Here is a 14668-nt window from a genome sequence, read left to right as displayed (position 1 = left end):
TTACTAGCCGGAGCCCAGAGCTAACTGGCAATGCTCAACCCAGTGGTGCTCACGTTACATAACTCTTCTAACAAGCATCTTATTCTAGCGTGCAATTATAGGCATGGTATCCCAATAATATGAGCCCCAGAGTCACAGTGAATGGGTGGAAAGTTGCTCTGAATGGCTGGGTGGCATCTGTGAGAGGCTGAAATACTATGCTACGGAGAGATAATATTTGAATTTGATTCACATGAGCTCCCCAACAGCCTCCTATTAATTAACTGACCAAAAACCTCCTTTAAGTAGATACAGTGCATCTAGTTTTGGGTCCCACACTTCAAGGATGCAGACAGGTTTGAAAGAGTCCAGTGTAGGGCGACAAAAATGACAGGGGGTCTGGGAGACAAGACTTTGTGGAAAGGCTGAAAGAACTAGGCTTGCCTAGTCCAGAGAAGACCGAGCAGGGATAACAGCCTTCAGATACCTGAAAGGTGATTACAGAGAGGATGGAGATGGGCTTTTCTTGGTGGCTATAGGGGACCGGACCAGGAGCAACGGCCTCAAGATTTCATAGACATTCGGGCTGGAAGGGACCCTAGAGGATCATTGAGTCCAGCCCCCTGCCCAGGGGCAGGAAGTCAGCAGGGATCGTAGGATCTCAGCAAGATAACAGCAGGGGAAATTTAGGCTGGAGATTAGGTGGAGCTTTCTGACTATAAGGGTGGCCAAGCAGTGGGACAGGCACCTAGAGAAGATGTGGACCCTCCATCCTTGGAAACTTTCAGAAATTGTCATCCCAGACATTTGGTTGGGGTGGTTTAGTTCGGGATGATCCTGCCTATAGCAGGGGTTGGACTAGATGTGACCTTGTGAGGTCCCTTTCAGCCTGACTTTCCTAGGATCCTACAGACATCAGGGAGATCTGCTTCCCCCCCTCAGAGACAGAATCTGAATTTCTTTGGATCAATCCTTAAACAAGGGAAACGACACTCAGAATCTGCAATTAGCATTTTATCAGCCAGAACCACCATGCCGGTTTGAACACCACAAAAACCTCAACCTCTGGAACAGAGTTTGGATGGAAAAGTGTATCCCAATCACTGACATCAAATGAGCTAAAAATATTATCTTCTGGCATTATACTACCAACTGTCTGATCAGGATGGTGGCAGTGAATGAGAAATGCTAAGGCAGATTAAAAAGGATGCAAAAGCAGACAATATAATCATAGAAAGTTAGGGTTGGACGGGACCTCTGGAGGTCACATCTAGTCCAACCCCTGCTCCAAGCAGGACCAGCCCCAACTACATCATCCCAGCCAAGGCTTTGTTGAGCCAGGCCTTAATTATACTCACCAATAATATTGGGTGAGTTCAATTATTCTCATATAGACTGGGTAGATCACATTTCAGGGCAGGATGCAGAAACTAAATTTTTAAACACCATAAATGACTGCTTTTTGGACCAATTAGTCTTGGACCCCACAAAAAGGGGAGCTGTTCCCGACTTAGACCTGAGAAGCGTCCAAGGTTTAGGTCAAACTGCTGCAGTACCACTCTGTAATAGTGACAGCAATGTAACCAGGTTTGATATCCATGCAGGAGAGGGAAAAAGAACAAAAACCAAAAAATAAATAAAGTATGGTTTCATTTCACTTCAGAAAGAAGATCTACACAACAGTACGGGCGTTAGTTGAAAAGAAAAGGGGCAGCAAAAACTGTTAAAACTTGCAGACCGCATTGAACCTATTTAAAAATACTCTACTGGAGGCACAAATTGAACGCATTTTAGCAGATTAAAAACTATACTGGCTCTTTAAAAGGGAGAATAAAGGAGGCTATTAAAGACAAGAAGTTATCATTCAAGAAGTGCAGGACAAGTCCAAGTGAGGGAAATAAAAAAGAACATAGTCTCTGATAAGCTAAAGGTAAAATGATAACAGGGCAAGCAAAAAAAAAAAAAAGTTTGCGAGCAACTTGCTTGAGATGCCAAACCTAATAACATTTTTTTTCTTTTTTTAAGTGCATCAGAAGCAGAAAGTTTTCAGGGATACAGTGGGCTGCTGGACAAAGAGGGAGTAAAATCCATGCTCAAGCAGGACAAGGCCATTGCAGAAAAGTTAAACATTTTCTTTGCTTCATTGTTTATCGTGAACGATGTTAAGATGTTAACGGGATTTCTATTTCATAGCCATTCCTTCCAGAGGACAAATGGAGATATCAGTAGAGGAGATAATGAAGGCAAGTGATAAACTACGCAGCAGCAAATCACCAGGCCCACATGGCACTCATGCAAGAGTCCTGAAGGAGCTCAAACCCAAAACTGTGGATCTACTGATTTTAGTATGTAACCTGCAACCTCCAGGTAGGACTTCCTCGGCCTCTGAACGCTGGAAGCCGTGCGGGGAGAGGGGCAGTGGGCAGAGCAGTCTGGACAGGCCGTGCACGCACATTCTTCCCCTTAGCACGCACTCTCTGCCCCTAGGAGATACAGGATTCTGAGATAGCATCTTGAATGCTCTTACTCTTTCTTCAAACCATATTTTAATTTGAGCAAAAACCGAGCATCTGAGCAAATGAATTAACTTCCCCCATAGAACAGTAATGCTTTTATTTCATGATACTGGGACAGAACTAAACCTGCGGCATGAAAGTAATCTTATCAGAGGATAAAGCTACTTTCCAGAAGTACTTAGCACTGCCGTTTCAACACTGGTAAAATGCTTTTTAACACCACAAGCAGGAATTGTGCATTGTAGCAATGCAACTGTAGGCTACTAATCAATCAATGTCTTGACCTACAGTGGCCCCAGATCTACATGTGAGCCCTTCTTGGCTAATGAAACGGTTTCAGCCGCACATTTCCTCCCCCACCAATCAAACAGAACAGAAGCTGACTGTATTTTGCAGCATACTCCCTAGGGCTGAAGGGGCTGGCTCGTGTGAAGTCACCTTCCCACACCAGACAGGGCTAGGGTACCGTATCTAAGGGAAGGTAGCTAAACTGAAGTGAAAAGGACAGCTATAGATATTTTTTAACTTAAAAAAGATATGTTCCTGTGAACACGTCATGTCCCACGTGTCTATGAAAGGGATATTAATTCATGTATCCTACCAGCTAAGCTCATAACCTAACACAGGCTTCAAAATTTTTCATTAAGGGTACAATTTCTAATTAAAACTGTCCGAACAAGAGACGGAGTCAATGTAAAAATGACAGGGATTACTCACGTGGTTCAGGGCACAAGTGGAACGTATTCCATTAGCACAGCCATAGTACAGACAAGAAATGCCTTAGATCAGGTCTACAATCACACAAAGATTTCATTGTGGAAAGAAAACTGTTCTAAGAGCAAATGAGAAAGTGACCATTATCTTGGGCAGGAACTGATGAAAAATATAAACCGGAAGCTGGATCTTTAATATTACTCAATAATTCATCAAAAAAAAGGTTGACATTGCTTCAAAGGATACACAAGCAGCTTATGTGGCCAGTGGAAGTTTCCTGTGTAAACCCTTGTGCATCAATGGGATTACAGAACTGCAACGAGATTTTAACTGTGTAAATAACCAAAACTTTTCAGTCCTCAAACCAAAGAAAGACTGTACTCAGAAGGAACGTGGATCACAAACTGATCTATTCCAACATTTGCGTAAAGTCGCGCACTAAATCAGCAAGTGTCTGCCAGGGAAATAACAAGAAAAATGCTTAGATATGAGTGGTATTGTGATTCACTTGTTTGTCAGCAATAAAGAATAGTTGATTAAATGTTCACGATCTGAAAAAGAAGAGGCTGTTTTATTGTATTTGCTTGTTTCTGCTCCCCCACCCCTTCATACGTTGGTGCTTTTACTTTCTATGCTAGTATGATATTGGAAGGCAATACTGGTAGAAAGCATAGTGTTGTAATTTCTTTGCACTTTTGGGATCTGAATAATATATCCCGCAGTTTGGGATATACTATTTTCAGTTTGGGATCATCACTTTTGACTCATCAACTTGCAAAACCGCTGCATTTCCACCAACACCGCTACTGCTACAGGAAACTCCAATTCAAGCAACAATATATAAAGTATTTACAAACAACGCCGGATTTTTAAAAACTTTGTGCCCCAATAGCCTGCATCGATCACTGCAACATGCAATGAATTTTAGGCAGGGATTACACTTGGTAAACATAACGCCAGGATAACCTGCATCAAAGGGTAGGAGATCAGTGGCCTAGAACAAGATTAACAGGCAGTAAATAGGCCTTTCAGCTTGTACCAATTTATAATTATCTTTCTTTGCTGACTTTAAATGATAGATTTAGTTAGTGAAGAATGTGCTAAACTTTGTGAGGATCCATTTTTGAGCCTGGATATCAGCATCTAGCTCTTCATCAATAACTTTAAGAAAGCACAGTCCTCCTCAGGTCATCATCTGGGATCTGAAGTTAAGTAAACCATCACTCTATCAGAGGAGGTTTACAACCCATGTATGCTCTCCCTCGAGGATTACCTCTCTCTTTGAGAAGACGCAGCTCCTTAAAGCCCTTTCTGCCCTGATACAAAGCAGGAGCTACCTTATCTGCACTTTGACACAAACAATCCTTGGCATTCTTCTAGCAGCTGCTTTAATTTGTCAGTTGTGTACAGCTGTGCAAAAAATTCACAAGACAAAGAACTTAAATTCACACTGCCTCCAGTAAGAAAAAGTACATTCACTTTGGCGGAGCTCCAACTGCCTAGGCTGAATTAAAAAAAAAAAAAAAAAGAAGGAAAAAGATAACTAGATGCAAAAACAGCAATCATTTGCTTTATAAGTAAGTAGAGTAGGAAAACCAACCAGAATAGCTGGATGCCTCTTATTGCTAGTGACAGACAAATTCAGAGGCAGGCACATAGGGATGTGGACACACACAAACTCCCTGCCCCAGCCATGTACTGTATTCAGATGATTACGGAGCCGAGCAAGGATGTACAGTGCGTTGCCATGAGTTTGCCGACACCACTCGCCTCTACCAGTTCTGCTTTGTCAGACAGTGCAAGTTGAGCACGGCACTCCGTTTCTAGCTGGAACTGGTGCAGAAATGCAGGTACGCCAACTTAGGATCAGGTAAAGATAGGACTGAAATGATATTAGCACATTGGGGAAAGCCACTGGTAAGGACAGAGGATATACCGACCACCAGAATGGGAGCAAACTGCTTCTCAAAAGTGAAGTTGGAAAGTCTTGGCAGCTCTTCAGCTGCTTTTGATGATAGCAATAATAATCAGGACGGCTGTTTGATCTGCAGACCTCGCTACCATTATCCTTACCTGAGTCTTGCAAGATCAGCCTATAATCGATGGGCTCCTCATAAAGATCCCACTGAGACATTTGGAAACCTGTGAAAATGCAGCTGCTCCATGCAAGTGAAGTATGTCATTGGTTTGTAAAGGAGACAGCCTCCCCTCATTTAATTTTCTGAGAGCTCACTTGTGTGATGCTCACATCTGGAGAGCTCCTAATAATTATCCTAATTGCCTGTATGCTATTCCTCCTTCTGGACGTCCTGGTATGTTTTGCCTTCTTGGCCTTTTGGGACAGGGACTATGCTTGGAGCGCAGAGCGAGCAGTTGCAGAATTAGACCCTTTGCCTCTTAACTTGGAGAGTACAAACACAGAGCATCACTCACTAAATATTCAAGTAACAATGTAAAATAAAGATTTAGAGTGACCAGCCTGCTGTTGTTATCTGCACTGGTTTTTTCAGTGCCGGTTTGGCCCTAAAGAGTCTGAGCCCTACCTACCAGAGGTTACATCCCTCCTGCAGCTGTGAGCAGAGTTGGTCCAGTTCACTGACCCATTAAAGGGAAAGATCAGATTCAGAAGAAAAACAACTGAAAGCAAATGGGGTTAGGGAAGCCAAGAGAAGACATGATTTTAAGGAACATGTGATCAGCACCCGCGTGGAGGATGAAGTACAGGCCACGAGAGACCTTGCACACAGTCCTCTCAGTGAAGGGAAATTAAAAAAACAAAGCAAAACTATTCATGACCATATTACATATACGTTTCATAAAAGTTTTATCATTTTACAGATCATAGCAATGAAGAAAAAAAAAGTCAGCACACAGCATTATTCTGCAGATGCTCCCAGATTAGCACTCCTGAACCATTTTTTTCCAAATTCCACTTAAAACACAAAATAATAAGAACAGGGGTGCTTATAATCAAAGCAAAATAATCACTAATGTTGTTATAAAACAGAAGTTGCTGATGAAACGGTAGCCAAATAAACTCCGGTACTGGTTCCACAATCGTTACATAGTAAGGACCTAAAACGAAGCTGCTGAGAGAAAAGGTATGCAAGCTTTGCAACTGAACTAAACTGGCAAATAAACTGCTTGGTTATTACATTCATGGCAGACTTGCAAATATTCAGCCAGTAACATGAAGTAGTGCACGCTAAAAGAATAGCTGCAACGTAACATGCAATGCAGCGTAATAGTGAGGTTCAAACCCAACTGAAATGCACAGTGTATTAAGCGGTTAATATAGTAACTTGAAGAAGCAAGATGCCAGTAATAGCCTCAGATATAAAAAGTGGAAGCGTTCTATTAAAAGTGGTTTAATGAGGCTTGATACGCTTTGGCCTTTAAAAGAAAACGACACCCCATTCTATACATCAAGATTACAAGTTAGAGCTATGACAGAATTTAAGAAAATAGCCCTAAGCGAGGAATTTCTTTTTCCGCACATTCAAGGGCTCAGTCTTCCCCCGTTTCAATAGGCCTTTGTGCAGAACGAAGTCTTGACTAGTCTGCGACACCTGCACAGATGTCAATACTTTATGTGCTGACAAACTGACTTGGGGGTTGACCCCTCCACATTCAGATGCAGTCATTTAAGTGTCAGGTTTCCATCAGCGTTCTCCTGATCCCCTGCCATCCTTCCAACTGCTCCCGCTCCTCGGCTGCATGAGCTGAATGTCTGTTGTTTTAAATACCTGAAGCTGTCTGGAAACTGGATGAATAGCACCCTGGAAGCTGCAGGAAGATGCTTTGCATGCTAAATAATTCGTATATGCACAGGCACAGGGCAGAAAATTAGACGCACAATTAACCTTTTTCAAGAAAGGAAGACCTAAGGATGCAGAGTAGTGTCTTTGGAGCAGAAGTCAGGATGAAGCCCTGGCCCTACTGCAGTCAACGGTAAAAACTCCATCAGAGCCAGCATTACACCTCACGTCTTCCCATGTGTGTGGACTGTGTCTAGCACACTTAAGTTCAGAAGTGAAAAAAATGCCTGTGTACTTGTGCACCTTACCTTTCCATATTTACTTTGCGACAAGTTTTAAACATTGAAAAACACATAACCATAGTGACTCGCTCTGTAAAGACAAACCTTGCAATGCACTTATTAGAACGCGGCTGTGCAAGTAAGACAAAACCTCCCTCAACTATTGTGTACAATCCACGCAAACTGCAGAGTAAGGTGGGGTGAGAGTCAGAGAGAAGAGGACAAGCCCAGACAAGTGCTGCATCCTCCCAAAGGAAACAAATGCTGGCTGCCTGGGCGATGCTCAGGCATCAATCAGTACAGAACAGTAAACAGAGGCCGGATGCCCGGCACGCTGCTGCTTAGGCTTCCTGAACTGCCCAAGAGCTTCTACAAAGGCTGGTTGTTGCCACCTTGCGTTGGATGGCTGTAGAGCAACTCAGCAGCCCTGGGACACTCATGCTAATTTGAAAGTTTACTTCGGTCCTTTATATTTTGAATTAGACAGCAAGTCGATCAGGCTCACGAAATGGTTCAATATTTTGGAACACTTTTCTGCAGGAAACTCAACTCTAGAAGCAAAGAGTACTTATGTCTGGAAGTTTTGCTGCAAGGTGAAGCATGCCCTTAAAAGCATTAGTTCTGTAGGTGCTAACAGCTTCTAGCCGTTAGAGCAGGAGTATCAAACATGGGGCCCCCGGGCCAGATCCGGCCTGCAGAGCCCTATTATTTGACCCCCAGTGCTGCCCCTGGGTCTGAGTTGATCCGGACTGGTGCCGTGTGCAGGGCCCAGGACATGCAACACATGTGGTACCCGCCCTGGCTCTCCTGGATGCATGCCGCACATGACGCCTGCTCCAGGCAGTCTGGGACCAGCGCTGCCTGCGGCACCCAGACACTGCATGCAGCATGGATCCTGAGCAGGTGCTGCATGCGGCGCAGTTCTGCACCAGCTGCTGGGAGCGCCACGTGCTGCATGGATCCCCCAGTAGCTGGAACGGGCGCCGCGGGAGGTGCAGTCCAGCTGGGGTGGGTGCTGATACAAAGCAGCTGCTGGATCTGTCCTGCGGACCAGACCCATGCCACACATTTGGCCTGAGGGACCAGGTGAGTTTGGCACCCCCGTGTTAGAGTAACTGCCATTTATTCAGGGTCCAGAAATGAATGAACAAATTAAAGGAATTCCACATTACAAAACAGGAGCAAATTGATTCACATGCTCTCATCACTCTGTCTGCCCGTCAAGGCTTCTTGATAGCGAGACCCAAAACCAAAAAAACCCCCCACATAGCAGACGTAGTTTTAACCAGTTTGTTTAAAGTTATCTGCTTGCTTTTAAATCTGATGAAGTTCAACAGGGCCAGCAGTAACACGGTTTACTGGGGTGCTCAGCATAACCACTTTAACGAAAGAGAATAAAGCAAAAATGCAGTAGAAATCAACACACAAAGTAAATGTCATGAAAGATTAGCCAGTCTCAAGGATACCCCCGGAATAACCCATTTTTCATAATGTAACGGTACCCATAACAGTAGGTAAACTACCCTTCATTTAAACATCAGAAGTGAAGCTAGAACTTTAACTTAAATGTACAAGATTTGTGCAGCTGCGGCCTTAGGCAAAGCACAGCTCGTGCTAATGCTAGTAATATATGCCGTAGGGTTTCTCTCTCCTGCCCCGGGCAGTGATTTAAAATGTAAGACTGTGGGAGAGAGGAAGAGACTGACAAGAGGCTTTTTAATGAGTAAATGCACCTTAAAACAGTAATGCTTTATGTAACTTTTAAAATTCCTATTGCTCTACTATACATCATTTCATACCTCATTTCACATCCTGCATTTAGAGTTCTGATTTAAATAAGTTTCCAGTAAGATTCAAAATATGCATGAAACTCATTTCATAAAGGAAACTTATTACTGTGTAACTTGGGCTCCATATGAAATTAGAAGTACAATCAAGGTACTGGATTCAGTTACTGTAATTTTTTTCAGAGACAACTGTAATTTTTTTAGTGTGGAAGAAACTTTGTGTATCCCACTGGGAAGCTAAAGCCCTGGGCCTGTTTTTACTCTGGCTACCAAACACATGTAAGCTCCCAGCTACCCTACAAATTATACTCATGTTTCAAAGGAGCTCACAGGCAACCGAGTCGGCAACAAGTCATTGCTGACTACTGTGGGTGAAAGCCAGACGCATCCTAACCGTCCGCCAAGAAAGGTAAGAGGACCTTACCGACCCATGCAACTACCTGGCAAAACCATGACCTTATCCAAAACAGTATCGGCACACTAATTTTGTGAGAGTCTGGTAACAGCTCTGGCGTTATTTCGATTGCCAAGGGACAGACAAGGTAAACTCCCGTATCAGTTTGTAACAAGGCACCTTTAAAATATTTAATCATTTTCTCCCCAGCAAATTGCATGTCTCTGTCCATCCCTTCCTGTACTGCTAAACTTCCTCCAGTTGTTTCTTGTAGTAGGAAATAGTTACTGTTCTTAATCTGAAACTATCCATTTTCAATTCTACAGAATAAGACTATTTTGGAATAACTGATTTAAGAAAAAATGCATACTATGTGCATGTTTTCTTTCTAAAAAGATCTTGATTACAGCCATCAGCACGAGGCTGTATATTATACAACTTGTACTAAAATTGTTCTAGCAGGCAGTTCCTGGACAGGCTTTGGAAAGCCCACAATAACAAGTGGAAAGCAGCACTGTAAAGAACACTATACCTCCTTCTACTATAAAACCGTAAGGTTCAGCCCCTGACCGATATTAACAAAAACATGCGTTAAGGTTAAAATACTATTTCAGGATTTAGACTATATATAGTAAAATATGCTTCAAATGAGCCTTGTGAATTACCAAGGTCTCATAGCGAGGCCGTGCCACCCAAGTTAGAACATTCAGTCTGCTATCAACTGGTATCGCCGAGTAAACACACAATAAAACACTTCCAATGCTCCAGTGCTAAATGTCCATGTAGCGTAGCAACCCTGCCTGACTTTTGTTATCAGGACCAGGAGACAAGCCCTGACATGCTGAGGGTATTTAAGTAGTCTAGGCTTCCTTTACAAGTAGAGCTTCAAATTAGGAAGCTAAATCTCAGCTGGCCCTTGATAAATTGAAGATGAAAATTAGAAGACAGTTTCTAACCATCAAAGAAGTCAGACTCTGGAGCAGCCTCTCAATGTGGGCAGCAGGAGCCAAACAACCCGTCTAATTTTAATATGGAGCTTGTTAAATTTAAAAGCAGGATTACGTAACATGGCTGCCTGCAACAGAAAGAGACTGGACTTGAGGCAGGAAAATCTCTTTCATTCCTGTATCCCAAATTCCTAATTAAAATACATTTTAATTAAAATTTTAATTAAAGCCTGCTAAGAAGAGTTTTTCCAACTATTTGATTTGGCCTCATAACAGAGATCGGATTTACCCAAACAGCCTTGTCTGTTTAATTAAAATACAAACGTTTAAATGACACTGTGTTGCAAAAGGAATGCTTTTCTTTCCCGAAGCAGCGGCCACTGCCTGCTGTCGGGAGGAAATTACAGATCTCCTTGCGTCTTCCATGTTCTCTGCTATCATGAAGGGTCTGTCCCAGGTTATAAAAAGTACAACAAAAAACACTCTGCTCGCTACGGCAAAGCCGAGAAAACCCTTTTCTTTCTCTGTCATTCGCCCATAAAATGTGCATCACTTAGCAGTCCAATCATGCACAAGAGAGAGTAAGGAAAATGTTTCTGAGTTGACTGCACAGCCAAGTGCTGATGGCTTTCAAATCTTCCCAGAGGTACAATAAAGCAGAACATGTCAGCATACATCACCCTAAATGGTAACGTTACACTGGGTGAAGATTTTATAAAAAATTGTGCGCAAGATCTATGACTCCCTCCCTGCCACCATCAAGAAACATCCTGCAGTAGTCGTATGGAACGACCTATGTTTTAACGTGCTGAATATATGCCACACTTCATCTTAGCCATATATGACTAAAAACGTATTGAGGATATACTCATATTTCTTTACGCAGTTAAGAATACAAAAACTGCTATGGTCAATAAGTTAGCTTTCTCTCTTCGGAAGTCTGACTCTATTATTTTATGGCAAGAAACTTTAGTGCAGGTGTCAGCAACACCCAGCACACGTGCCAGATTTTGCTCGGCATGCTACAGCTGGCCTGGGCTCTGGGTGGCTGCCACTAGCCATGGAGCCCAGGCTGCTTGCAGCAGGTAGTAGGGAGGCTGCAAGCCCTGCTGTGAGCAGCCTGGACTCTGTGGCAAGCCTGGGCTGGGTGTGACAGGCAGCTGGGAGGCTGCAACCACTGAACCAGGGTCCAGCACCCCAGTGCAGCTCCGTGACAGTAGCTGCATGTGTGCTTCAGGGCGCATGGTGGGGAAGGGGCCTAGGGTAATGCAACCCCAGTGCCTTACCCTCCATGTGCCCCGAAATGCACGTGCAGCTGCTGCTGCCACAGAGCTGGGCCAGGGCTCCAGACCCTGGTGCAGCTGTTTGCAGTTTGCCTGCCGCCGGCTGCAAGCAGCCCGGGCTGTGTGGCAGCAGTGTGTGCACGCGCAACACAGGGCGCATGGTGGGGAAGGGGCTGGAGGCAGGGCAGCCGTGGCCTCTTCCCCACCACGCTCCCTGAGGCACATGTGAAGCTGCTGCCAGCGACGAACTGGGCCGGGGCTCTGGATCACGGTGCAGCCACGTGCAGCTGCCTGCTGCGAGCAGCCCAGGCTATTTGTGCAGCTTAGCCCTGCTCCCCCACCCTTTCTTTGCAGTGTGGGTTATATGGCCACTGCACAGACTTCCCTTGGTTGGTGAGGGGGGGTTGCCCAGTGCTCTCTGCCTTGCAGTGCCCATGCCTGGCAGTCAGCAGCAGCTCTCCCGTGTCATTACTTCCTCCCCCAATGTGTTGCCCCAGTGCATTTGGGGCTGGGGGGGTTGGTCCATTCATTTGAATGATGGCTCTGGTTTGTAAATCTTCACTCTGTGGGGGGGAAGTGGCTGCGAACTTGCCCCCCTTCGTCCCCCATGCCATTTGTTTTGTGTGTGCTCAACCGATTCTCAGCTGATGCCTTGTGATCAGGAGATGGGGGGCACTGGAAGGCTGCTGCAGCTGCTGCCTGAAGAAGCCCTCCAGGGGCGACAGCCAGCCCCTGGAGCAGCTCCCTCTCTCCCTACACGGAAGTGGCAATCCAGACATAGCCGGGGCTGCTTGCAGCAGACAGCCGCAAGGTTGTACGTGGCTGCGCTGGGGTCCGGAGTCCCAGCCTGGCTCGTTGCTGACTGCAGCTGCACACGTACCTTGGGGAGCACAGCAGGGAAGGGGCTGGGGCTGTGCTACCACGACAAGGACTGGATACCTTGTGGCTGCCCCACTGTCTGCCCCTGGCATGCCAGCATCTTCGAAGTCCAGGTTGCAGGGTTTTTGGCACTTGGCCCAATAATGTTGCCGACCCTTGCTTTAGTGTATTAACAGACATTATCCCCTAAAGTAACCCAACTGGAAACCAGAAAAATAAACCAGAAATTAACCCAACTGGAAACCACGGCTGTCTTGTTTAGTGGACTCTAGCTTCCATAACTCCTTGCTTTTTCTTCTAAGTATTTTAGATTTGCATAAATACTGTATATTTTTCTGAAAATTACTAGCAATGTTATAGCACTGAATAATCAAGGACAAATCAAAGTGAACAAAGAATCACATTACTGTCACAAGCTTTGGCTCAAAACAACACAATGGCAAAAGAAGAAGATGAAATATAAAAAAGGCGACATTTAAAAAACAAAACAAAACAGGATTCATTCCTAAGGAGGGAGCTAATTTTTTCATTAAATATTGATATTCTGCATTGCAGTTTAAACACAGAATTGCTGTTCAATTCCCCTCATGCGTCTTGATGATACCGACTCCACAACCTGAGAGATAAAAATAGCAGTGCAGAAGGACTGACACGGGACTGCTGAAGCAGTACAGATCACCCGATGTTAACTGCCATGTGCTAACAAGCAGAGGGTACTGCAAGGACCAGTGATGTCTCTCATAGGTGCTGAGATCAGGAGACAGATCAGAAAGGTCCCACCAAAAATTCTTATTCTGTAGAACTCAAAAATATCATGGCACTCCTATTTTAAAGAAAAATGAATACCTAAATTATCTAAATGTAAAGATAATACTCTCAATGCAATCATATAAACTGCTGGACCAAGAGCACAACCTTAGCCTTCTGCTTATGACATATTTGTTCTTATGCGGTGTTATTCATATGCAAGAGATCATAACCTTAGCAGGTGTAGAATAACAACCCACAAATAGGAAAATATTGCAGTAATTATATGCTTAACGCTCTCTCATGCTGCACCTTAGAATATGCTTCGCTAAGTTGGAGGGAGCAGGCCAACAGACTAGGTTATGCTCAGTATCCAAAATATAAACCCAGAAGCTATGTCAAAAGCAAATTAATGAGAAGTCAAGTATCTGAAGTTAGGAAATGCTAGTAAGAAAGTTGTCTTAGACCTTAATTTGGTTCCCTTTGGGTCTGTGTTAATTCCAGGATGACAGACTATTTTTTCCCCAGTACTTTTTTCCTCCCTTCCAGGGGTTCGGCTTTGTATGTAGGCTGACTGCTTGGTGGAGGTACCAGGGCTCTGCCAGTGCATCACTAATGAAATAGCAGGAGATCATAAACTTTCTACAATTGTCCCCAAAATGCACTTACACAGGATCTAAGTTTACAATCTCAGCAGAAAGATGCTGGCTTAAAATGGAGCAGCATTGAACCATCTTGTCACTACTCCGTAGGAGATCCAGACCTGCCCCATGCAAAAGGGCATTATCAACTAATCTGTTTTAACAGCACTGTCAGTAAACAAGCGTCACAGTTTCATGCGAGACAGAGCATCACCACCATATTGCAGTAAGTAAAGGTTTTCCTAATGTTTAAAAATCTTCCATGAAAGATGCACACAAAATGCCAGCGTGTGGACAAGGGTGTAGGTTGTAGCCGTGTTGGTCTAAGGACATAGGCAGACAAGGTTCCTTGGGTGAATTTGATATCTTTTATTAGACCAACCCAAATAGTTGGAGAATAGTTATTAAGCTTAATAACTATTCTCCAACTATTTGGGTTGGTCTAATAAAAGATATCAAATTCACCCAAGGAACCTTGTCTGGCAGCATGTGGACAAAACATTTATCACTACAAACTCAACCTTACTTTTGGTTCACAGTAAACAAGGTCAGTACCACTGATCTGCTTACTTCTGAGTTATTTCTGAAGTAAAACTGCTACTCACTGAGATCCTCTGCCAGCTGGACCCTTTTGCCAGTTAGTAACTTAACCTTCTTCTCGTTGTCCTCAGCAAAGTCTTCCAGCACTTCCTTTACATTCTTCTCCAAACGCCTGACTGTAAAAGTGTGATTTAAATAGTGG

At 44.0% G+C, this 14668-nt stretch overlaps 1 protein-coding gene across 5 annotated transcripts in view; it reads right to left on the bottom strand.

The window, feature by feature from the left end:
* Positions 1-14668, bottom strand: part of OPA1 (OPA1 mitochondrial dynamin like GTPase) — a 72625-nt gene that overhangs the window by 10405 nt on the left and 47552 nt on the right. For all 5 annotated transcript variants that reach the window (XM_019486415.2, XM_019486414.2, XM_019486418.2 and 2 more), the window contains one exon: positions 14532-14642. In XM_019486415.2, the coding sequence (XP_019341960.1) occupies positions 14532-14642 (111 nt within the window). The remainder of the gene's footprint in view (positions 1-14531; positions 14643-14668) is intronic.

Source organism: Alligator mississippiensis, chromosome 7, assembly GCF_030867095.1.
Source record: "Alligator mississippiensis isolate rAllMis1 chromosome 7, rAllMis1, whole genome shotgun sequence".
In the NCBI taxonomy this organism is placed as follows: Eukaryota; Metazoa; Chordata; order Crocodylia; family Alligatoridae; genus Alligator; species Alligator mississippiensis.
Note: the sequence above shows the minus strand (reverse complement) of the source record. Positions and strands in the feature narration are given on the sequence as shown.